General features: G+C 35.5%; 1 protein-coding gene across 1 annotated transcript; it reads left to right on the top strand.

Moving 5' to 3' along the window:
• Positions 1-1,036: 1,036 nt before the first annotated feature.
• On the top strand, positions 1,037-25,996 carry LOC144452130 (E3 ubiquitin-protein ligase MARCHF8-like). The gene is made up of 3 exons (XM_078143158.1): positions 1,037-1,413; positions 21,590-22,021; positions 24,887-25,996. The coding sequence occupies exons 1-3, from the start codon at positions 1,336-1,338 to the stop codon at positions 25,292-25,294; spliced, it is 918 nt and encodes a 305-aa protein (XP_077999284.1). The 5' UTR covers positions 1,037-1,335; the 3' UTR covers positions 25,295-25,996.
• The last annotated feature ends 94 nt before the right edge of the window (positions 25,997-26,090 follow it).

The following is a 26,090-nucleotide window of genomic DNA, read 5'->3' as shown; positions in this document are numbered from 1 at the left end:
GCCGCCAACGGCGTAAATGTTGTTGTGTTTTTGTTTTGTTTTTGTTTTGTTTTTTGTGGGTTTTTTAAAGAGAAATCTCTATTGCATCATGTACGTGCATAGCCCTGCTTACAGGCGGTGCACGAGTCTATATTGCTGACTTGACTCTAAACACAGAGCCTGGGACAATTGTCAAAATCGAGTCCCTGATTACTCCGTATGCAAGCAGGACTCGTACGTGCATTGCTGTACATCATTACAAAATGTAAAACGTCACGATAATGTTCTTGGAGAGATCATAGTTACGTTTGTAAACTGTGTAATTGCACAATAAGCACTGTTTTCACTTTTAAAAAGTTCTGCCAGTGCATCTAGAATGTTTGTTTTAAATTCAGTTAATTCTCTCTCTGTTTGCAGAAGAAAGGCGACATTTAGGTTTATGTTACGTCTTTTTTTGACAGTCAAAATGATCTGATTAATCGTGTGGTTACATGTGATGTACGGTTTGGTGGGCTCAGGCCCACTTGTTGTGTTTTTCTTTCAAAATAATACCTTTTGTAATATCTTTCTGTTTGTATTTGCCTGTTATAATTTATTAAAATTAAGCTGTCTTGTGGTATGTTTTTGTTCTGCTCTGGACCATGGGTCTGTAATAAAGTTTAAATAATAATAATAATAATTACAAAAACTCTCAGTATTCAGCGGTTGCTTGGAAACTTCAAAGAAAAGACAGTTGTCGATAACATTTTGTATTGAATGCTATCAAAGTATCATGGACGTATAAAAAATAGATTTTTATACCTCCATGATGCTGACTCCAACCCTCTTGCGAACATTAATTACGGTGTTGAGTTACGTCATGTAATCCGCGATAAACTCCTCAATACACAGGTAAACTCCCAGGTAAACTCTTTAGTGACACAGACACTATGACGTACATGCATATACACGTACATGTATCATGTGTATAATGTTGTCCAAGCCCACAGGTCATTAATATTCATAATTTGATTGCTAGTCCATGACGTCACCAGACATTACCATAACATTGAAACGATCAACGTTGGACGTTTTCTTCACAAAGGTTCATTCTGGCGGGTGTGTTTCAGTATACTATTGTTTAACATTATTCCAAATAGCACACTTCAACCGATTTGCGGCGCTTTCCTTCGCGAATTTAACAGTTTGGTGAGGATATTTGCATGCGGCTGGGAGTGGGACCGACCTTCGACGGCTCGAGTGCACAAGAACAACATGGCGTCTGTTCAGGCAAAACGCACCGATCTGCGTATATGAATCAATATACCACTTAATAACAGTATTTCAGAATTTTATCCTCAATCGGCGACTGTCGCTATGCCGCTGACGCACATTTCAGTTATTCCCATGAAAGGAGAGGGACACCAAACCAACTGTAACGATACAACGGCGAAGGTAAGAAAGTCAGAAATGGTTTCTTTAGAATCTTGTAAACCGACGATGCCATTATATGGTGTTGTTATGTTTTAATATTTATGATACAGCTTCAGACTTTGTGCTCGGTGTTACACTGTTAGTTTTTTATGAAATGACAATTGCTCAGGGGCTCATACATTATGTTTGTGGATCTTTGTAGGTTTACTTAAGAATTTTTTTTGAAAACACAATACAGTCGAGTCCACTACTAGTACCAGACAGTGTTACATCAACACTAGGGAATTATGACCATGTGAGGCTACCAGTGCAGAAATTTATACTTAGGTCGTAATTTGTCACAGTTTTCATTAGCAAAAGCAAATTTTATTCCTGTCACATACACTCAAGTGATTATTGAAACGTTATTTTCTAAACTTGTGTTGAAATTCCCCAACTTGAATGTTGCATAGCTTGTTTACAATTTTACATCAACCACAGTTCGACTGTTCATCACGTATGTAAACGACGACGGGTTCATGCAAAGCTTTGTGGACTTTGTCCAGTATGTTTACAGTTTAGCCTAAAGTCAATGAGTTGCATTGCATCTGTTTCAATCATTATACATCCTGTGTGCGTGTGTGTATGTATGTGTGTGTTAAAATATTCTCTATCTTGTGATGTGTATCAGTCAGTTTCAGGTCATGGGAATTAGGAATGACCTGTGTTGTGTTATACCATGTGCTAAATGTAATGTAAACATGTAAGGTAGTAAGTTGGTATAAAGTTCACTAAACCTTCTCAAAGACTGAAGTTTCTGACTTCCTGCCTGATGATAAGTTAAAAATCACATTCCAAAAACTTCCATTTCATTCTGAGAATTAAAAAACAGCCACCCAACCCCACATCAGTTTACTCTAAAAGACAACCAATTTTTGTTGTTGGTGAAAACAATAAAGCTTAGAGTGAAAGAGGCATTGTTATTTACGTTACATAATCAGACACTTCACTATACTAATTTGTAGTAGTATTGTACTTAGTTGTTTCTGCTTTATGTAATCACAAACTCCATTCCATAGTGGAGCTTTGTGGTGAATAAACAGCAACAACAAACCTGCCTGTCCGTCTGTCTGTCTGTCACATCATAAAAATAACAAACATTTGATTTCTTGGTCATCACCATAACTTCTGCTCCATGCACTCCACATGCATTACTACAAGCACATGTGAGAATAAGTCAACCTTCTTGTTCTATTTTGACCCTCTAGCATGTACTAAAAAGCTAATGCAGGTAACGAGAATTTAGCCAGTGTAAGTACCACCAAATTTGGTGCTTCACAAGAAATTGCTTAAAGTGTGTCAAATTGGCTGAGACAGTCAAAAACACATTGCCCTAAATATAGGTGTAGCTAATATTGTTATTGGTCTCTGAGCAATAAGCCACTTGTGAAAAAAAATATTTAGGAGTATACTGATGTATGCACAAATGTACACTTAAAGTCTTGAATGTTGCTATGGCAGTTCAATTTATTTAACCATAGAACTCTGAAGGAATGTGTCAGAAATCAAACCCTGCTAAAGAATTATTCAGGGTTTTGTCTACACCAGTCATGCCACCCCATCTGGGACTCCAAACTAAGGACTACAACTCAGTAGTTGCCAATCACCGGCTACTTACTTATAAATGTATATTTGTCCCTCTCCTTGTGTTTCCATCATTGTCATCTTAAGTTTTCTACCCATATATGCATTAGTGATTGACTTACAAGACAATGAACTATAAAAAACCTCAAGAGAGATCAGTGTAGACCATTGCATGTAATTACACTAATGACAAATAGTATGCTATTTGCAAATGGGAGGGGGGGGGGGGTGTTCACACTTCATTAGTTATGTGGACTCTGAGTTTACTCTAATCTTAACCTGACATGAAAAACAAATATGAATAATTATGCCAGAGACTGGTTATGTCCTTATCTGAGTCAATTTGAATTTGAATGAGACTGATCCAGATCATTTTAATCTGCCACTTTCTGTCCACACTCAAAAACTGAAAGATGAATTTGATTCAAATTGTATTAGTGTACCTGTCCCCACACTCACCAGCTTTATGCAGATTACTTTAAGATGTGCTGCTTTCCAACATGGAAGATTTTATCTCCAGGAGCATATGTGCACATGTCATGGGTGTCACTGAATGTGTTGCCAACTGGTCAAAACCTTGGGTATACCATCCCCAGGGGGTGTTTTAATTACATATAAGGTACATGTGTATATGTACATGCATACATCATTATTAATACATGTATACATGTTCATTGTATATATATTTCCCTGTGTTTGTTTCTATAAACCTCTTGTATTTAATATGAGTTTTGTGTCTTTGTGATAAGTTAATTATTCAGTAAGGACTTTCTGCTCACAGAGTAAAAAAATTTCTTTGGAATTAAGTTCCAAATTTGACTGACGTCTTGTCAGCATTGTCAGGGGTGTATTGCAATGGGCTATTGTGTTACACCCATGAGGATGTTGATGAAATGTCTGAGAAAATTTGGGACTTGCTTCCAAGAAACTTTTTGACCCTAGTGAGTAGAAATTCATTACAAAGTATTAATCCAGAGTCCAGGAACATTCATGGACAAGTTTGTCCTGTTGCAGAGTGATTCTGACATGTTCCACTCTTCTGTAGAGAACAGTCTGAATCGAGTCCTGTCTTACTCATTCTGCAAGCAGGACTAAGACAAAGTGTGCCCATGGAAACCAGTTAACCTACCCAGTCAGGAAAAGTGTCATTGAAAGGACTTACATTTTGTAGCAATGTAGCATACAACGTTGAATATTGAAGAATAGATTAGGCTAGAGATCGATAAGAGAGTGGTCTTCATAGACAATTTTTGAGGTGAGCTAGCAGAAACCAAACGTTATCCAAGGAGATCTCTTTAATATCAAATTCTAACCAACTTTAATAGAAGCCAACCATTGGTTGATTTGATTATTAACAGCTGTGAAATTTGTCACATGGGCCTATACAATAGTGTTATATGCAACAGTGTTGCAAAATGTAACTGTTATAGCAATAGTATGTTTGAGAGGGGGCAATTCATAATAACCTTTGTAAACTACTTCAGCCTTTTTGCTAGTAAATAGAGATGTGGCAAACAAGCTAGAGATCCCTTTATTGGTGGATACGGCACGGAGGCTGACATCAACAGTATAATATTTTAGCTTGTATAAAAAAACTTGTAAGCTGGATTACTGCAGGCTGCACTTTCTTGGTTATACAAATGTACATACGCATGTATAGCCTAGAGACATGTGTTGAATAACTGTTATGTTGAATAGGGATATGGTTACATGCCGTAGTAAAGAAAAAAACATAGTAGGCTTTTCTCCTTTTTGCTATGTGGAGATTAGGGTGTACCGTGAGATTAAGTTCGGCCTAAAGTGCATTCCCGTAAGGCAGGGATCATGTAACAATGTGTTGATACATGTACATTTGTATGTGTGATATGTATGAGCAGAAAATAGGATTTAGATGGGTTTTGGTTGGGGATGCGTCAAGATATATAATTCAGCTGTTACATATACATACATATACAATCAACCATACAATGTATATGATTTGAATTAATTTTTACTAAAACAACCACTGTTATATATGTTACTCTGTGTACGTTCATGTGCAAGAGGGAATTTTGGTCACTGCTTATTTCTCATTTTTGTTATCTAGCAAACTTAGTGAAAATAAGTCTTTAGTAAAAGTTTCCATGTTTACAGTATTCCATGTGCAATTGACAATCATAATATGATGCACAGTTTTGTTTTGTCTTACTAAATTATATTGTCCAGCTTGTTTATTGTAAATCACCCTCTACAAGAGACGCATATAAACAATTCTATCCATCCAGACTGTCAATTCTGCACAGCCTAGTTTCTGCTGCTGTATTATCGCATTTGTATGGGAAAAAAATCCTGTGGTAGAGATTAAGATTAACTGTCTTGAGTTTCACTGTGTTTGACCTGAGGTATTCTGCAAGATAAAACATTGTGCCACGCTATCAGCTACACCATTCACTGGTTTAGAAGCCCGATAGGGCTGAACAACACAGCGTACGTGTCACAGTGTATCTTAGTCCCAATGGTGTGACAGCTCTGCCAAAAGTGGATTGTTTGGAAAACAGACTCCCTGTAAACGGCTGAGAATAGAAAGATTCCATAATGATGACTTGTAAATGACCGAAAACAAAACAATCAGAAAGTGCACATATTTGACCCCAGGAATGACCCCATTGGTGAAGTACTTTTGTATGCGTTTATACTGTTTTGTTGTGTTTGTACAATGTATATGTGCAACTACGTTGTTTTCAAATTGTTCCATCTTGGTATTTCATGAAATTGCATTAAAATGAACATATTACTGTTTTTATAAACATCGTCATGTAAACACAGCTTTGGTAAAATTTACCCAAGTTTCCTATCATTTTGCCAGGTTTCCCCAAACACCAATGGTTCCAAGTATTTGCACTACAAGTATGTTAGTTTACCATAGACAATGGTTTTACCTATCTTCACCCTAATGCACCCGTTTTGTTATCATCAATTCCCCAACTTTGCAAGTCGGCAAAAATATGGGGTTCCCCAAAAACCATGGTTCAGTGTATATGAATTACTAGCACTGTATCATGTGTATGTCAGTTTACCATATAGGCAAATGACAATGGTTTTACCTCACTTCACCCTATTAAAATGCACCCGTTTTGTTATCGTCAACTCCCCAACTTTGCAAGTTGGCAAAAATACGAGGTTCCCCAAAAACCATGGTTCAGTGTGTATGAATTACTTAACTAGTTCTGTATGTCAGTTCACCATAGGCAATGGTTTTACCTACATACATGATTGTATCTTCACCCTATTAAAATACACCCATTTTGTTATCATCAATTCCCCAATTTTGCAAGTTGGCAAATATGTGGGGTTCCCCCAAAACGGGGTTCAGTGTATATGGGGTTCAGTGTATACGAACTACTAGTGCCCATACAAATGTATGTCAGTTTACCATAGGCAATGGTTTTATCTGACTTCACTCTTTCTCTTATCATGAATTCACCCATCTTGCAAATTGGCAAAAACATTGGTTCACATACATTGTAAGTCTAGCCATGTCTCAATCACAACATACATGTACATGCAATTGATTCAGCTGTGATTTCACGCCTTCATTACAACACAGTGTGCAATAATATTTTATGTAAATTTCTTGTAACCATGGAAATTTCATTCTTAAATTAGGTTTCATTGATTAATTTTCACACGTCATCCAGTTACATGTACATTGTACCTCCAATAGTGATGAAATGAAAGCATGATGTCGTTTGATTAAAATGAATATAATTTGATATAATCCAACAAAAATTGTAAAAATCGCATAGATATGAATCATATAAATCTGTTATGATTATAGATACAATAGTTCAGCAGTAAAGAACTCCATGGACCAGACTCTAAAAATTTAATATTTTTGTCAAGGACGAAAATCAGTCAGTGTTTCCAACTCATTTTAATAAGGTCCCCACAGTGTGTCTGCCAAGAATTTGACATACCCCTGACAAACAACTGTTTCATGTGGCATACATATATGTACCAAAATTTGGTGTCCTCTTTCCCCTGCTATGTGGTCACTCACAAGAAACCCCTCTTGAAGTTACGACTTTGACCCACAGTGAAAAATGTTGTCTTCATTGTTTCCCCACCAGAATGTGATAAACATGTATGGGAAATTGTAATGTTTGTTAACAAACATACAATGTACTCTAGGGATTCTAAAATGTTTACAAATATGTCGTTATTAATAGACTTATTTGAAATGTGTGCTACATGTAATTGTGCAACAGAAATTGATAAATTGAGACATACATTTTGTACCAGGTGCAAATATTCTTAAGTGTATAATCTTAATTACTAATGGCTTAATTTGTTAATGGAATATCAATACATGTACTGTAGGTCTTACTAATTACTGCCAATACAAAACTTAAGGGCTCAACTACTGTCACTAGATTTTAACAGGTTCCATTCATCAATGGTCTGATGTCTTAAGTTCTCCTTTGTCTCTGGCAGTAATTAATAGGACCCATAACCAGTATACCGATTTTACACTTTCGTATTTAGTACATTTTTGTATTTTAAATGTGCCTGCAGCTTGATACATTTATCATACAATATTATACACATGTACATGTTTCGTGATGCAAAGAAATGAACAGTGTACAGTGCAGAAAAAATTCTTTGTTTTTGTTAGGGTGGTATTCCGCCAGGTAAAATCTACCAGAGTTCCCATGTGATATTACTAGTATTTGAAATGATGCCAGTTTTACCATATTTCCCCTTGCGTTACTGGGCTTCTCCAACTATAGCAAACATACATGTACTGAACATACCAACATACGTGTACATTTAATACAAATGCATATAGTTGTGTCATCTGAACAGAATTACACTTTTAATGTAATAGCCAGTAACAAGATGTCAAAGTAACCAATGGCAACCAGCAGTTCATAAAATATAATTACCTGCAAAGGAACAATTGCACTGTGGTATTTGGAATTCAATAGCTCATTACTTGTTAACTGTAAGTACAATTTCCTCTTTAAGTTATGGCTGTATAAATTTGCACAATATATTATGTATTTCAAACTAAAATACAATTAAGAATTGTGATGTAAAAGCCTTTCAACTGTCCTTCAGATGAATTCTAAGTACAAATAAATACATCTATATATCAATGTTTTTGCTAAGTTATGGAAACCTTGGTGCAATAGAATGGAGAAATCTGGTAAAACAACATTGTAGTATAGATTTTAAATACACTATTATATCCATGTAGTAGTAGAATATTGATGGAAAATGTTGGCAAATTACTTGAGCAATTCAGGTAGATTTTACAAAGCACTGTACATACATTACAGTACATGTAGTACTAGATTAGTCTGGATGCCAACATGGTCTCGAGAGATCGATCTGAAAAGAGGATATATGTAGCACTAGACGGTACTAGAAGGGTAGGAATGCAAAAGTTACAGGATACACAGTCCCTTACAAGAAAAAAATCTCACCTACATGTACATAGTAATGCTGGTTGCTGCTAGGTGTATTCAGCAAATGATGTATGTTTGTATCAGATGTTGCTGACTGCAGTGTTGTTTTAGCTGCTACAATGTAATAATATGCACATTGATGGATAGGGTGAGGGAGAAGATGGGGGGGGGGGATAGGAATAAGGTCGCCTTATCTGTCCATTTGTACATGTATGTCTGCCCATGGTAATATCTCTAATAACATATACACAAACCATTTTCATTCAAATCTGGCACAAAGGTGATATACCATTGTGGACCTATGAAGGATTGTAGATGTACATGTAGCTAGAGAAGACTTGATTGATTTCGATCCAAATCAACTGTGTCCACCACTTTGAAATTGGTTTAAGTACATGTATGTGAGAACTGGGGAACCAAATTCAATCCAAATAAGATTTTTGTGTGGGACCTGGTGTATTTTGATAAATAGAAGGGTATGCGTATACTAGAACTTTTCAGATACGGCAAGGACACCTACAATACCCCAAGGTAATGGAGGATGTAGGTATTGTTAATGACTCACAAAGGGTATTGTTTTCTCTGTAGTAAAGTATATGGTTTCAGAGGTTGAAGACCTCAACCATGGAGGTTGAAAGTTTAACTCTGTCACGTCTGTGCCAAGGAACTGTCTGAACTTTAGGATCAGAAAAGATCAGTGGACATGTGTTTGAACACAAAATGTACATGGCTACAGAATATTACATGTAAACATTATACACATGTATGTAATCACATCTTTTATTTATACCATGCAGAAGCCAAGTTGAACAAAAATATGGAATTTATAACCTGGTCATTCTACATATTGTACGTCATTACAGCTATATCACGACAACACGTGTCTACGCCACTGCTTCTACTGTGTTCGAAAGATGATTGAAAACATTCAAAATTGCCATTTTTCCGATTATTCTTTGATATTATTGGCGCTGGTATAATTATGTTATCCTCTAATATTTTCTTCATTCAACAGGAAAATACTTGTAGCCAAAGGGTTTTGTCACTACTCGTCTAGCGACTCTTCATGACAAAGCTCCCTTAGGTTACTCATATTTTCCTTTTCTGAATGAAGAGAAATATTATGGAATAAAATTTTTTTTATTCGTTAACTGATTTAGCACTATGATCCTTTCAAATACTAATAAACACTTTTACAGTCTTTGGTTGAAGGCCAGAGAAAGGCTTTACCCCTATGGTATGGTGGATGGATGGGTTTTACGTTTAGAATGTACTGTACTATGTCTGCTGTAGTACAGTGACTGCTTTGATAAATGTTGAAAATATCTGAATGCTTTGATACATGTTGAAAATATCTGAACATTATGAAATATAGTTCAGATAAAACTTAGAAATTAGAAAAAATTGCTTATATTTAAAATACAGTATAGTATCGTCCATTAAAAGTGAAGCCTCACTTTTGGTAGTGTCATCAAGCAAACTACAGTCATATGATATATGTAATACATACTAAAACTTATATAGGAACAATCATCATTGATATCGTGTGTTATAACAGTGTGCTGTGTATGTACATATAGGCTGAGTAACCAAACAGATGGATTGATTTATGTATAAGAAATAAGGTCACTCAGTGAATCATATTTTAGTTTATTTGAATTCCTGATGAGAGTTCTACTAGTTGATAACATGATTCATCTTTCAGTAGTTTGATCATATTTTAGTTTATTTGAATTCCTGACGAGAGTTTTACTACTTGATAACATGATTCATCTTTCAGTACTTTGATTATTAGATGACAAGATTATGAAGATTTCATTATGAATGCAATACTTAAAGTGGCCATATGGATGGAATATAGTATTTATTTTGGATTTTTTATTTATTAATGAAAGATCTTTACCGTGCTTTTCTACAGAAAAAAAATGTGAAACTGTATCAACAGAATCCATGTTTGTTATTTAAAAAGCATGTAAAAGGTTTGTTATTGTACATACAATAATAACATTTGTAAAGAATAAAGATTTTATTTCTGAGGTGCATTTTATATAACCCTAAATTATAACATTTCAGATTTTGAGTTTGAGATGTAGAATGTTCAAAGAAATGTAGGTTTGTGATCAATATGTATATGTTGAGTGTAGACTTACAGTGAACTCTATGACCTAGCACATTGATAAGAGGTTGTAGGTCAAACAAAGATATCTACAACATACATGATGTGTACATGCATACAGTATGTACATGTATGTATACATGTATTATATTCCCTTCTTACATTTGTATGTTTTGGCAACTGTCACAAGTGTACTGTCACAACAATGCTGATGAGATGTAGACAAAAATTTGTGATTCACTTTCAAAAATGGTTTGACTGTGAGTAGAAATTTTCATTGGTGCTATAACATATATAATTCTAGTTTAATCACAGACAGGGAAAAGTGTGTCTGTGTTTCATTAAAATTTGAACAGAAACCTTTGTTTTGTGTTTAAGATTTAAAGGCAAAGTGATGACAGATTAACTGTAATATTCTGGTAATGTTCTTTTCAGGTAATGTTGCTGTAGTATGTAGTTTTAGTTGGAGAAACACAGGAAAAAACTCTTGAGAACATTGATAGGTTTTACTGTCCATAATGAGAACATTGTAAGATGGTAACTGTAAAATGTAAATTTGCGTCAATCAATCTTCATGAAAATAACAGCTTTTAGCTTAGTCATTCACGTTGGTGTGCATGTGAGTGTACGTGTGTAGTGTGTGTTCTCAAAGGAAATTTGATATACATGTACATTCACTTGTATGCAGCACTTTGGTGTGACCCATCAAAATATGATGTTCCCCTATTTCATTCTGTGTGGTTGCTCATAAGAAAATCCTGTTTACATCGTTTTAACCCTCAAGGCTCAGCAACAAATTTTGTCTGTTATTTGGAGGTCACATCGGTATGCAACTGTACATCCTGCCACATGTACATGTATGTAGTTGTACATTTGCATATGTAGTGAACATGTGATTCGCCTTGAACTTGACCAAGGTCAATTTGTATTTGTTATCATGCATATCACTGTTTCCCCAAAGATATTTTCGATAGAGGGCTCTGAGACCTAATACCTGGTACATGTACATGTACCATATGTAAATTGTAACAGTTGGGAGATGCTTTCGGGAAGTGAGTATGTTGAGTTTGGTGGCAGATTTGATACAATTTTTGCATAAAAGTAGGTGTTTTTGATTGCCATTTGTCATAAATGACAATAGATCTAGGCTTATTGAAAACAATGTATGTTTGTTATTACTTTTCTCCTGTGATTATTTGAGCCAAGGTTACAGGGAAAGGCCAAGTGCAGTCAACATATCAGAGAAGGGTATAGAAACAGTTATTAGTATTAGCCCACAAGTGTCTGTGTTAAACCTGTCTGCTGAATGTGTATGCTATGAATTCAAAGTATTGTTTAATGTGAAGTCTTGCTGAAATTCTCACTAGCCAGGAAACACTCACAGTAGCAGCCAGTGGCACTGCAGTTACTCTGTCATAATTTATGGAACTCGGTTATAATCCTTGGAAAACTAGAACAGGATGTTTCCGGCCTCCTTTATATTTTGAAAATATGAGTAATTGTACGTGACTGGAAGTTATACATGACCCAAAACTCTTTCACAATCATGTTTCTACAAAACAACAAGGTATGAGTCTAACGACATACAAACATGCCCATGATATATAGCTGTCAGTATGTGTGTACCGTGAACCACTCACAAGGTCAACAAGGTCAGATTACAGGAACCATTTACTTAGATTACTTTACTTTAAACATGTCTATATTCATGTTGTATATTTGTACATTGAACTTAATTCTACATTTTGCATGCATGTCTACATTTCACTTTTAAATCTGTGTTGATGAAAAGGAGCAGAATTTTCATGATAAAATAGACAATATGATGAAATTTATCAGATGTACATGTATATACATGTAAGTGTTGAATGAAGATTTCTATTCAAATTTTTTTGACTCTGTGAGTAGAAATATTCATTTGATACTATGAACCCAAAGTCTGTCATTCATTATGAATCCAAAGTCCATGAACATTCATTCTTGTAAGATATAGGTTATAACAGTGATGTAGAATATTACAATGCAGTTAGAATCCGATAACAATATCCAACCATTGGTAAATTTAACAGGTATGAAACACGCTTTATTTATTCGCTTTTGGAAAGTTTTGCATTAACTTATTCTACACAAAGACTTTTTAGCATTCTTTGATATTTTTTTCGCTATAGCTGAAATTTTCTACATGACAGTTAGAGTACATGTTACGTTTGTACATGTTGATGTACATGTATTCTGGTTTGGATTCCTGTGATTTTTCCTAGGACTTTTGCTGAGGTTGTGGAACTCATTATTAAGAGACTAAGAAGGGTAATAAGGTACAAGTAAAACTGACATGCATGTAATGTCCCATATATACACAACATGTAACACAATGCCATAATTTTGTAACTAATCAGTATCAAAATTGACGTGGAAACTCAGATAGATTTTAAGTACATGTACATACTGCCCTTAGCAAAGATACTGGAATGGTGCCTCAAATAGGTTTTGTACATACATGTGTACATGTACGTCATGTACTTCATGATGTGGACTTAGGAAGATAAATTTCCCAGGGCAAGAATGGAATCAAGGGTTTTCTGAATGAACATAATTTTCATAAAAGGACATTGTACATGTACATGTACTTGACAGTCACATTTTTCTCGTGTTTCTAATTTCTTAAATGTTTTCAAAAATTTGAAAATACTCTAAGGCTAAATGGCTAGATGCCAAGTGAGAGAAATACTTTGTTATTTCTTATTTGAAGATTTTCACCAAAACTAAATAAATATACAGTATGTATGTGGGCATGAAGATGACAAGTTGACTGTCTCCCTGTAGTGGGTAGCGCACAGGATTAGCAGTCGGGCGGTAATGGGTTCGAATCCCACTGGAAACAGGGTATTTTCTGTGTCTGACCAAAACCCAGGGTGAGTGTTCCACAGACTCAATGGGTAGGCTGTATTACTCAGTCTGTCTCACTCACAAGACGAGTGTGAATTTGGGGGACTCCTGGAGTAATGACTCAAAAAGTCGGGGATGATTACTCACATACATGTAGAGCCCACAGGTGCTATAAATGTATGTATGTTTGCCAGGCCTGGGTGACTCCGGATAGTCTGCGGACTGACTGGGAAAGCCTTGACAGTTCCACAGTAACATGATATAGAGAGTGCTACATAGCCATGCCACGTACTCCCAAACCTAAACGGAATTCTGTAGAATTGGGTGTGATTGTGTGTATATGTTTGCATAATAGGAAATTGCAGGGAGGAATTCCCATTACAAAAAAAATTAAATAAAAAAAGAAAAATGATTACAAGTTGTACTAGTCCAGGCACTTGGCTATCTGACTCAACATACTGACTCATGAACAACGTTATCAATTTATCATATACCAAGTGTTGCTTCCAATGTAATTCAATGGAAAGCACGCATATCGAAACCGAGCAATAATTTTCCGTATGACGCCTCAGCACACTTTGCGCAAATATGGTAAGTGACGTACTCATCAATATCCATTTGTTCATTGATTTGGCTTTGTTAATTTCTTCACTATTTGTACATTTTTGCAAATAAAATAATACTTCACTACCAATTTATCTGATTATGTGATTCAAATGACATTTCTTTGCCACTACATGGAGTACAAATGTGTATATGGTAAAACATATACAGCCCAGATATAGGATTTGCGGACCTGGTTCATATGGTTTACGGGTCCTCCTAAAGTCGGGCCCTTCTGCCATTCAACCTTGGCCCGCAAACCCATATCTGTGCCATAAAAAGATAATTGTCAAAACAGACAGTCAAGTCTGTGAGCTAAAATTGTATGTGGGATGTCATAAATTGTCTTTTTTCAATCTCAACTTTCCATTACAGCTAAACACTGTTTTTCAGTACATTTTGGAAAATTCAAAAGTTAATAGTTTTGTAATTGATATCACATTATCTTATATTACTATAAAATACATGTACAGTAGATAGGTTACTAGTATCTTCAAATAAAATTGTGATTCGGCATACCCAACCCCACCAGTAGTGTTTCCATACCACACCTAAATTGTTGACCTAGCTGAGAAAATACATAGTGTGAAAATGAGATATTTAAAAACAAATTAAATACTAATAATATTTTGACTGCCATCTCCCTTTCATCATGGCATGTAACTGGGTAAGCTGTTAACTTAAAATCACAAAGAACGCCAACAGCTTCATAAAAGTACATGTACACCAGTAACTTCACAGTCACACACATTTCAAGAGTACAGTTTGACAGTATCCATTTCATTTGTTGATTGGGAAGGGAAATGAAAATATTTAAAATAAAGTATATTTTGTTGTGTATTCTTTTATATTCATTTCCAATTCAATACATGTAATGTACATGTATGTACATGTATATTTTCATTATACTATGTTTTTCCAGCTTCTATACAGTGTATCAACACATCTTTCATGTATGTTGTTTACAAAGAATCAATATAAGAATTGAAAGAGTGAAGTTTCAATGGATTAGATATTTTTCTGGTATTGATTTTTCAGAAATTCAATGCTACAGCTATTTTTTTCATTGATTACTCATGCGAATTATAATGTAACACCACATAAAAAAGTATGTTTGCATTCATCAATAAGTGTAGATTGTATTAAGTAGATTCTGTATATGACAGGTGTGTGAGTAAGTGTTCACTGTGTTTTTCAGTTTGATCTGAGAAATGAGATTAGGGTATGTTTTAATTTGATGCCCAGAGCATAGGAGCATATGTACAATGTAGTATTTCTTAGATTGTTGTTTCCTTGTCTACAGGCTATATGTTTTGGCATGAATATACTTCCCCTACCATTTGGAAAGAATACAAGGGGTTTGGGGAGATATACAGTGAAATATCCAGTAAAATCTTAATGATTACTGGTTGTTTACCTTCAATCAAAGATACATTTTTGTATCCAAACATGCATAAGCACAAGATAAATAAATCCCAGTTAAAAATGGCCCAAAGTAGTACTCTAAACTTCGAAAATACGGCAATTTTCATAAATTGTTGTCTCGTACAAACGCCTCTGTATGCAAATGTACAAAATAAAACTTAGTGATGCAGCCATTGATAGCAGTTACAATGGACTTCTGGTTCAGCGTCCACCCTTTATCTTCTTGTATAGAGTGTGTATTGATACACTTATAGTAGCAGGATTCGTGTGATATTTTCCTTGGGAAGACAACAATCTAAGCAATTATACCTGTCTCTTTGGCCCAGAGAGGGACGGCTGTACTAGTAATTCCACAATATGTTACACAGACTTAGTGTGACATAGTGAATGTGTTCATGCACATGTAATGTTACAATGTAGATGTATTCCTGAAAATGGTTGTGTCTATCCAAGCATGATATTCATGTAATTATATGTACAGTTATGTGATAATGTTATTGGGTGATGATAACAGTATCAAAGGACACACTCACTATATTTGCATTTCATGGGGATGCCGCCACACATATGATTGCCTAGTATTAGTAGTACATGTACATGTAGATGATACACTCTCATACCTTTTGTACATGTACAAACAGATATGTGATGACAACATTGGTATTGCAACTCGTTGCTTTTACATTTCATCGGGATGCAAATTGAGGTCACCAGTCTGAACCATGTGACACAGTGAATCTAAGCCAATCACTGACTGGTATGAAAATGATATTTTATAAGAAAAAAAACCACTTATTGCCTTGCAATAATCACTACTCTGAAATGTCATATACTATGAAATATCATTTTTGTGTGCTTCATAACACTTTAATGGCTCATACAAATGTACATGACAATGTACAATGTACATGTATGTCTGAGTGTATTTATTGGCCGAGTGATTGGAAGCTTCCTCAAATGTTGTGTCAACAGACGAGTGCAATTGATTTTCATGTACAACTGAAATTACTAAAAGGGATTATCAAAGCTACATGTAACGGAGGATGTTATGCAAGGCTTAGTTGTAGAAATGACATCTACAAGAGCTTTCTGTTCATCGAGACTTATAACCGTATTTAGAGAGAACACATTTCATTTGTATATACATTTGTACATGTAGAAAATCAGGTGGAAACTAAATCTCGGCAGCTAGAGGTGGAAGAATCCATAATTGGATATTTTTTGTGTAAAATGTAAGACACTACTACTATGCAAAAAAAAACCAACGAGTCAAAGGATTGCATAGTACTGTGCCTTATCATACTATTGAATTGCAGATATTTGAGTATCAGCTACTTACAGAGTAATTGAACAACACAGCTGACATTTCCTGACCAGACAAAATATTCAGAAATTATGTATTGATCATCTAATGGTTTCACGAGTATTTGGAATGCTATTTATTGTAAATTATACATATTTTGAATTTTTTATTTCTAAATCTTTTTACTCTGAGAATATGTAAGAATTAGAAATGGCTCTTTAGAGAAAAGTATGAATATTGATATTTAAAAAACTTATACCAGAGAATGGTTTTGGTTTTAATAGGTCTTTGAGTGCTATTTATCAATATTTAATTTGGCAAATGTTTAGAATTAGAAACTGAGCTTTCCTGTTAAGACAAAATTTGAATATAATAATTCAAAAATTGTACACCAAAGGATTGTTTACACCATTTCTAACAGTTGGGGGTTTACTCAACTTTAGGTTCATGGTTTCTTATTGAGCTAGACAGTAGGAAAGACATGACTTGATATCGCTGGTAGCATGACCTGGACTAAGCCAGAATAGGTATACAGTCTTTTAGTTTTAGGCTAACAATCAACTCCCCTGATGAACATTTACATTTTTGTAGATGTTATTCCCCAATATTTTTCTTTGTTCAGCCAAGGAAAATACTGGTGACCTTAGGGAACGTTGTCACTACAAGTTGCTAGACGAGTAGTGAATACACCCTTAGGTCATGAGTGTTTTCCGGTTGAATGAAGAAAAATATTGGAAAATATTCAATAATACCAGCACCCATAATATCGAAGACAAATCAGGGAAAGTAATGGCCATTTTGAACATTTTAGCTCTTATTTTGAACACAGCAGAACCAGTGACGTAGACATGCATTGTCATGACATAGACGGGCATTGTTGTGATGTAGAACGACCAGGGTATAAATTCTATATTTTTGGCTTATACAATGGTATAATGTCTTATAAAGCCTTGTCATGAAAAATCCCCTATGTGAACCCTTCCATGTGTCATACTAAAAACACCACAGGAAGGAATCACAGATGTGTATTCAAAGGGTTTCTTTGTCGTGTGATAAGTCAGAAATTTAGAAATACTTCTGTATAACCGAGCTAAAACATTTGTATTCATGTCAAAAAGTGAATGAAATATCAACCGCACTATAGCGTATACGTACATGTAGAGTATATAGATGACAGCTCAAGATGAAATAGATTGCAATGGTACAAACATACAAAGTTAAAACACGACACGAATTAATGTCCTCCTGGTCATATACAAAATACTGCATTTATATTCACAAGATGTGAGTGGAGCAGTATGGTATGTAATTGATGCAGAAAGCTTGCATATTTCTAATATCAAAGTACCTGAAAGGTCAATGGGAAAGTAAGTGTTGCTATGGCAACACATGTTGATAAATTACTTCTTCCTCCCAAGAAAATCCTTGTTGATTTGGAGACTGCATGGTTGTATTGCGTGTTTGCTAATAAATATAATAACCCAGTTACGTGCCTGTATTTTCAATTGAAAGAAAACCTCGCTTTACTAGATAACGTTGCAATCATGATAACATGGATCACAGATTGTCTGTATTTGTGTGTGTGTGTGTGTGTGTGTGTGTGTTGTGCGCGTGCGTGGGTGTATGTGGTGTGTGTGTGTGTGTGTGTGTGTGTGTGTGTGTGTGTGTGTGGTGTGCGTGCGTGTGTGTGTTATGTGGAAAGAATGCATCCTCAAATAAAATAAGGTAAATTTTGTTTTCACCTTCCGCTTGGGCATGATCATCAAAATTTTGGTAAATCGTGCCAACCCTTGTCCAAGCACTAAATTGTGATATTGCCCTCACTGTCATGTGTTATGTCAATACAATGATTTGAAATTGATTGTGCCGACTGAAACAATTTTCAATTTTGGCCAATTACATGTACAAAGTGTATAATGTAAGGTAGGGGGATCTGTGGCCTAAGTGAAAGAATGTATTTTTTTAAATCCTACATTGAAGTATTGATTACGCCCCTTAGGGACTCAGTCTATAAATGTAGACAATATCACAAGGGCTTTTCTTTATACAATGTACTGGTACATTTACTATGCATATTTTGATCAGCCTGGCACAAAACATTAACATACTTGAGAAGGGATATAATTATGTACATGTATGTAGATTTTGTAAACACACCAAACCATTATCAGCCATTGTTTCATGACATGATTGCTGAATCAACCATTGTTGTCACCAAAAAATATCCTAAAGATGTACTGTAGTCTCATAAAATATGGATACCTAATTTCTTGCAGTATGTAGAAATGTTGAATGATACATGTATCTCAGGAAATATTGAATATAGATACCCAATGTGTTGCATTGTAGGAAAGCTAGGGATGAACTGCACTGAGTATTGATAACAATATTCATATTGACATTGATATTACCCTCATGTTAAAGGATTGAAGAAGGCTTATGGTCAAGGCCTACAGTACAGCAGAGTCCTGATGTTCACATGGTTAGAGTGGCTGGCTTAGAATCTGCAGGTTTGAGGTTCGAGTGCCATCACTGCCATTTGTTTCTGAATGACCAAAGTCAACTCTTTATGGACAATTTGAACGATGATTGTGCCCTTGTCAACCCAGCTGTATAATTGGGGACCGGATAGGATAGAGGTTTGCAAAGAGAATGCTTTAATCCTATGTTCTTATAAAGGCTGCAATGGATTATACATGTATGTTCCTTAGTGAGTCAAGAAAGAATGTGTACCTGTATAAAGGGGTGTTGTGCCACTATAGATCCATGCCAGGGGTACATTGCACATGTACATGTACTGTGCTTTGAGCACAGTGGGAAAGGCTGTATAAAAACATATTATTGATATACATGTATCATGTAATATACATGTACCATGTAATATATATGTACTTTGATCTGTAGGGTCAAATATTTATAGGCTTTGTTTGTGCTTACAAGTTATGCATTTTTTCCCTGTGAATTTAACAAAAATAAGTCTTCAGCCAAAGTTTCCAGGTTTACAGTACATGTTTCTCAGACAATAACCAATATATCACATCTAATATAATTCATGGTAACTGATTACAATACTTTACTATGTTCATTTACAATGTATATTGAAATTCATAAACAGGATTTTGTACTGCAATAATGTGATAGTGATATTTTGCAAAGATAATCACATCATACATGTATATGATATACACGGCAGTTGGTAGTGCATATTATACCACTATTGCTACACAGAGCAGTACAACTCAAAACATTTGTTAACTAGTGTGCTCTTGTTGTGTAGCCTAAAATCAAGTCGTGTAGGGATTTTGGCTCTCACCTCTTCCCATCACTACTAAAATTTCCCTAACAGTTGTAGTCAAACCTAAAATTAGCATCTTGGGGCTGTGAGAAAGTCTACAGTGTTGCAGCCAGAGGGGGTTTTTGGGTCATTTGACACACATTTTTTGGACCTGACCCACAATTTTGGAAGTGACAGGTCATGGATGACCTACACTAAAATTGTATGCAAATATGTTTAGCAACATGACCACGCCTATAGCAACAACCAAATGATCACGTATATTGCATAGATAACAACAGGGTTGGATAGGCAACTGCATAATCATTCAGTAAATATGTAGCATGGATCACCATGTGGGTACACATTTTTAAAAACTGTACAGTTGTGCTACAACTCCATTGGCACTTTTTTTATAATGTCCCCCAAAAATTTATGATAACCCAGAAAAATAAAAGTCCTGGGACACTATGTCCCACTCTTTCAAAAGGCTGGCTGCAACACTGAGTCTAAGAACTAGTGCAGTGGGAAGGCAACTCTGAGCTGCAACTAATGTTATACATGTATATAAACACCATTTCATGATGATTTTCCACTAAATCTTGGGAAAGTAGCTCCAAAAAATAATGCCGGTTAGGGTTTTACAATAATTTGTAAGTGTAATGGAGTGTACATGATGGAGTGGGGTAGGAGGTGACCTATATGACATGTTGAGGGTACATACATCATTTAACACATGTATATGCACATGCAGGTGGAAGTGAACTGAGTTTGGTTCTGATTTTCAAGAAATTAGGTTGTAGTTTGTGCTGTGTACATTGTATGAAAATAGTTAATAATGCTTGAATTTGACTACGATATTTTCCAAAATTTGACTCTGTAAGTGGGTGAACCCCACTACCCTTAACTGTACCAGCCATGGATATACAGTGAAAACAGGGAAATTCCAACTGAAAACAGCCAATTAAGATACACGTTCTTGCTATAAAGACATGAACGAGTGAATTAAACTGGCATGCAACTCTATATATAAGTATATGTATACACCATGAACACCTGTTCAATTGTTATCCCTATCACTAGTCAAAATAAAGAGCTTATTTTGGACACTGCAAAGAATAGAAATGTGTATAAATATGATGGTATAAATATAAATTAGCAACCAATTCTTTATACAGAATAACACTGTACAGTGCAGTGTAATTTACACTTACCTGTACACTATATGCATGTATTAAATTACATACTTTGGTATACATGTATGTAATAACACTTTGCCCTAGAAAAGTGGGTCATAATGTGCGCATTGTATATGTTTGTAATAAAACGTAAGTCTTCAAATTTGTATTGTTATTATTGTTATTATGGGATAGCATTATCTTTACTTCAAATATTTGCAGTGTCCTTCACTCTCTGTAATGGTAAAATTTCTAAATACAAAGTACTGGTATGCTTCATGAATTGTAATTTTCCAATGTCAAATAATTATTGTCTTTTCTATTTTTCATGTATTGTAGACCTCTGAGCTTAGCCAAGGCACTCGTCCTGGGACTGCACCCATTATAACAGTGGTGAGAGATACGAATATAAAACGACTACCCTGCAAAAGTAAATCCATGGGGGCAATCCAAAGAATGGCTACAGAAAGTGAAGACTCGACATCAACAGATACATGTAAACGTCCCGATTGGAAACCCACAGCGTCACGTCCACAATCACGTGCACAGTCAGCTGTCTCGATGGTTTCATCCAATGCAGACATTTGTCGTATTTGTCATTGCGAAGGAGATAACGAGATGCCGTTAATTTCTCCCTGTTTGTGCACTGGAAGTTTACGATTTGTTCATCAACAGTGCCTTCAGCAATGGATCAAGAGCTCAGATACAAAAAGTTGTGAACTATGTAAATTTGAGTTCTATATGGAGTCTAAACTTAAGCCAATTAGAAAGGTGAGGTATTAAGTCTTCTAGAGTTTTGAAACCCAGGGATGTATTTGATTGTCACTCAGGGAGCATCTGGTTGGGTTAAATGATGTCACTTGAAGTTGGGGAGCCTCAATTAAGTAGCATGAAAACTGAACACATTTGGAGTACTCTAGAGACCCATTAGATATATGCCCCACTTTTAAATGTTAGGTGTGAAAACAGTTATCTGACAAAGCTATAGAAATAATTCCAAGAACAAAAGAATAATCCTGTTTAATCCTCATGGCTCCACTGATAACATAACACTAATGTGAGTGCTTTGGAATGAAACCCTGGCCTTTAAAACACAGTAAATACATTATTCCGTCTTTCCAAAATATTTCAGATACTCTAGAAGTGGATAGTTATTTTCTAACAAATATTGAAAAGGTTTCTGAAAAGAAAGTATAATTCTTTCACAGTTGATAAAAAGTAACCAATCATGTTTCATTCCCATCTTGGGTTTGGTCAAGTCAGGTTGATCTTATAATTCAAGCTGCCCCCACACAGTGAGGAGTTGACTTGGGGCACCCAGAGTGTGACATAATGTCCTATTAGGACGGCAACTTGGGGCAGTTTCAGGTACTTTGGGTCTTCCTGTGTGGCATATAGTGGAATGTATCCCTTGTAACAGAGAAGGAGAAATAAGTATGCCAACAGAATTGTTGTCAAAATCTACCTAACTTCTCAATACATTTTATGTGAGTTCCTCACCAAAATTATGTCATTTCTACAGTCCTGACTTAGGTAGGATACATGTACATGTACTACTACTACATGGATTCACAAACATTGGTATAAACTATCATAAAAGGTGTACCCCTTTAAACTGGTGTCTGTCTCCCACTAGAAAACTGAGCAATGGATTTGAATAAATTCATTGTGCTTTTGCATCATTATTTACTATGAATCAGTTCAAAACCACCCTCCCTGCACTCCCTAAGGATAAATCGGTTCAAACTGGGTTTAATGTGTATGGGGACAGGATGACCGACTTTGATTCAATTTCAAACCAATTCAAAATTCCGCATTGGGACAAGGCTAACTAATATTTGCACGCTTTCCAAACTCTGGCTAGAGTTGAGGTGTTTCCATTCATATACATGTAAGTCCTCAATCTGATTAAAATCTAATGTGGTGAAAGTAGTTAGGTGCCTTTATTTACCTCTATTTGTATCGTTTTGTGTCGTTTGTTTTGTTTCGAGTGATCGCCGCCTTAACACATCTGACCCTGTGTAATAGAAAATCTTGTTTGAATTTCACGGATCAAAGGATCAAAGGTTTCTTCAACCAATCAGCACACTTCTTTCAAAATCGTTTAGAGAGATGGCAACGTTACCAATGGGTCGTGTCATCAACGCAACCCTCCATGTGTACGTTTGTTTGTTTTTTCAATTTCTTCAGTGTGTGCAGCTGCCAACATAACGCTCAACCTGATTGGCTACTCAAAAGCGCAAGTTCAAATGAGATTTTCAATTACACAGGGTCAGATGTGGGAAGGCAGCAATCAACCAGAACAAAACAAATGACACAAAATGCTGGAAATAGAGGTAAATAAAGACATCTAGCCGCTTTCACCACATCAGATTTTAATCAGATTGATAAACCATAGACACTACAGACTGTCTCAGCATGTCTTCCTTGTACTTAGATAAAGCGAAGCAGAAGGAATTAGCAAAAAATACACTTATTACTGTTATGTGCAATTATTTACATTGTAATCTATATAATTTTAGTGTACTAAATCTATTCTGCTGATGTATACTTATAGAAGATAAGCTAATGAAATTCCATTAGGCAGTTGTTAGATTACTATAGTAATCTACAGTCGCAAAGAGAGACTAACATGTGCATTATTGATTGTGGTACATTTACGTTACCATGACGCCAAGTCAGTCACCATAGATACAATACCTGCTGAAAGGAAAATGTACATGATGACAATAAATAACCTAGTTTCATTAAGCAGTTAGTTTATGTTGTCGGTAACTTCAAGATTCGTTGTGTTTATATTACTGCATTAGACCATGAATATATAGAAATGATATCTTGGATTTTATCATTTCTTTTATCAGCTGGTTTCTTACATACATCAACAATGTAAATATCACTAGACATGCAATTCAATTGTCAAGAAATAATATGTAGGCCTTGAATTTAACTGATATATTTCTAGTTTGGAGTTGCACCAGGAGAGAGGGACAGTAGAGTATTGTTCAATCATGTTTTCTTGCCCAGTTAACAAACTGTGTAGCCCATAGAATCTAAAAAAGAAAGGGTGCAAGAAAAATGCAAAGAACTTAAATTGATAGATGTATTCAAAGAAAAGGACTGTTAGATGCAAATGTCTCCTCAGGATTATTGAGTGTATGCAAATGTAAGACTTTGAGTGTAGCTGTGCTTGTGGGAGGGGGGTTGTGAGTGTAGCTGTACATATGAGGGGGATTGTCTTGATGTAGAGTTGGCCTTGGGAGCGTTGCTGGCAGAAAGCAACTGTTTTGTATGTACCAATATCTACTGTGTACTTGTGCTCTACATGTATCTTATACCCGTGTACATTTGTACTTGTACATTGACTGCACAGGACTAACCATTCGTTGACACATTATTGGCGTCACAATAAATAACATCGGGTCGCAATAATACGTCAACAAATGGTTACTCCTGTGTAAGTCGATGAGGGCACACAGTACATGCAAGGACATTAGATAGAGCACAAGTATGCATTAGATATCGACACATACAATATAGCCGCTATCGGCTAGCCACATATAAATGTTTATCAAAGGGAGAATTTTCAGCACATTTCACTGTCATTGCGATTAAAATATATTTTTGGTTTTCTTGCAGTGGGAAAAGTTGGAGATGTCATCTAGTGAGAGAAGGAAAATTATGTGTTCAGTCTCGTTCCATGTTATAGCAATCACATGCGTGGTATGGTCACTTTATGTTCTTATTGATCGCACAACAGAAGAAATCCGCCAGGGAGCACTTGAATGGCCATTCTGGACGAAACTTGTCGTCGTAGCAATTGGGTTCACCGGAGGTCTTGTCTTCATGTATGTACAATGTAAAGTCTATGTACAGCTATGGCGGAGGCTGAAAGCCTATAACAGAGTCATTTACGTACAGAATTGTCCAGAGGATAAACGATCCGAAATGATGTTGATAAAAAAGTTAGATTATGCAGAGGCTTGCAGAGAGAAGAATAATTCCAACAATCAGGATCCTGAATCAGTTGCCGAGGTGACATTGTAACAATTTACATAGAAGAAAGTTACAAAAATGCAAATGATGTATTAGCATACTGTTACAGATCGCGTCATGGTTTTACGATGCGTCGGTGTATTTTATCTAAAATCCACAATACCACAGTGTGGCAAATATTTTAGATTATAAACTCACTTTTAAATTTAAGACAAGTTATACATAAAATAAAACAATTCCTTGCTTTTTAATTTGCAAATCAATGCATTTCAGTTTTGAAATAAGGAACTATATGTTGTCCAAAAGTTTTATTAGTCAAAAGTGTTATTTAGAACATAATTTGTTGTTGGACTTTTTACGGGGCGGGTACATTTGTACTTATCAATATATGCTAAGCAATGTGGAAACAAAATGGAAATTGCTGCAACATTAGTCACTCAAATTGTATAAACAAAAAACTTTACAAACTTATATTTGTATTTTAGAGGTTCAACTATTTTGAAACAAAAAATTTGTATCATTCGGCTACATGTATTTGGATTGCATTTAATGAGGCACTAACATGTAAATAGAATGCACTATGTTACAATTTGATTGGGTGATTCTGATAAGCTTTATAATATAACAGGTTGGCCACCAACCAATCAGCAACGGTTTCTTTTAATGGATGTTTTTTTGTTCAAATATTCAGTTGTACAGGAGAGTGATGTAAATAGAATACAAGGTTGTGAAATGACTTTTTTCAAGTCAATTCTGTGATGGATGGGGGGGGGGGGGGGTTGTTTTCAGTTTGTCATCTTGGTTTTTAACTGCTCATTGCTTTTAATTGTACAGATTTTCAAAATAT

This window comes from Glandiceps talaboti, chromosome 22 (assembly GCF_964340395.1).
Source record: "Glandiceps talaboti chromosome 22, keGlaTala1.1, whole genome shotgun sequence".
In the NCBI taxonomy this organism is placed as follows: Eukaryota; Metazoa; Hemichordata; class Enteropneusta; family Spengelidae; genus Glandiceps; species Glandiceps talaboti.
This window is presented reverse-complemented; position numbering and strand designations above follow the sequence as displayed.

What these genes read in the sequence shown, in the direction of transcription:
- LOC144452130 (XM_078143158.1), top strand. Translation starts at nt 1,336, where the DNA reads ATGCCGCTGACGCACATTTCAGTTATTCCCATGAAAGGAGAGGGACAC. An exon ending in GTAACGATACAACGGCGAAG is followed by an intron (nt 1,414 to 21,589) that starts GTAAGAAAGTCA and finishes CATGTATTGTAG; the next exon opens with ACCTCTGAGCTTAGCCAAGG. An exon ending in AACTTAAGCCAATTAGAAAG is followed by an intron (nt 22,022 to 24,886) that starts GTGAGGTATTAA and finishes GTTTTCTTGCAG; the next exon opens with TGGGAAAAGTTGGAGATGTC.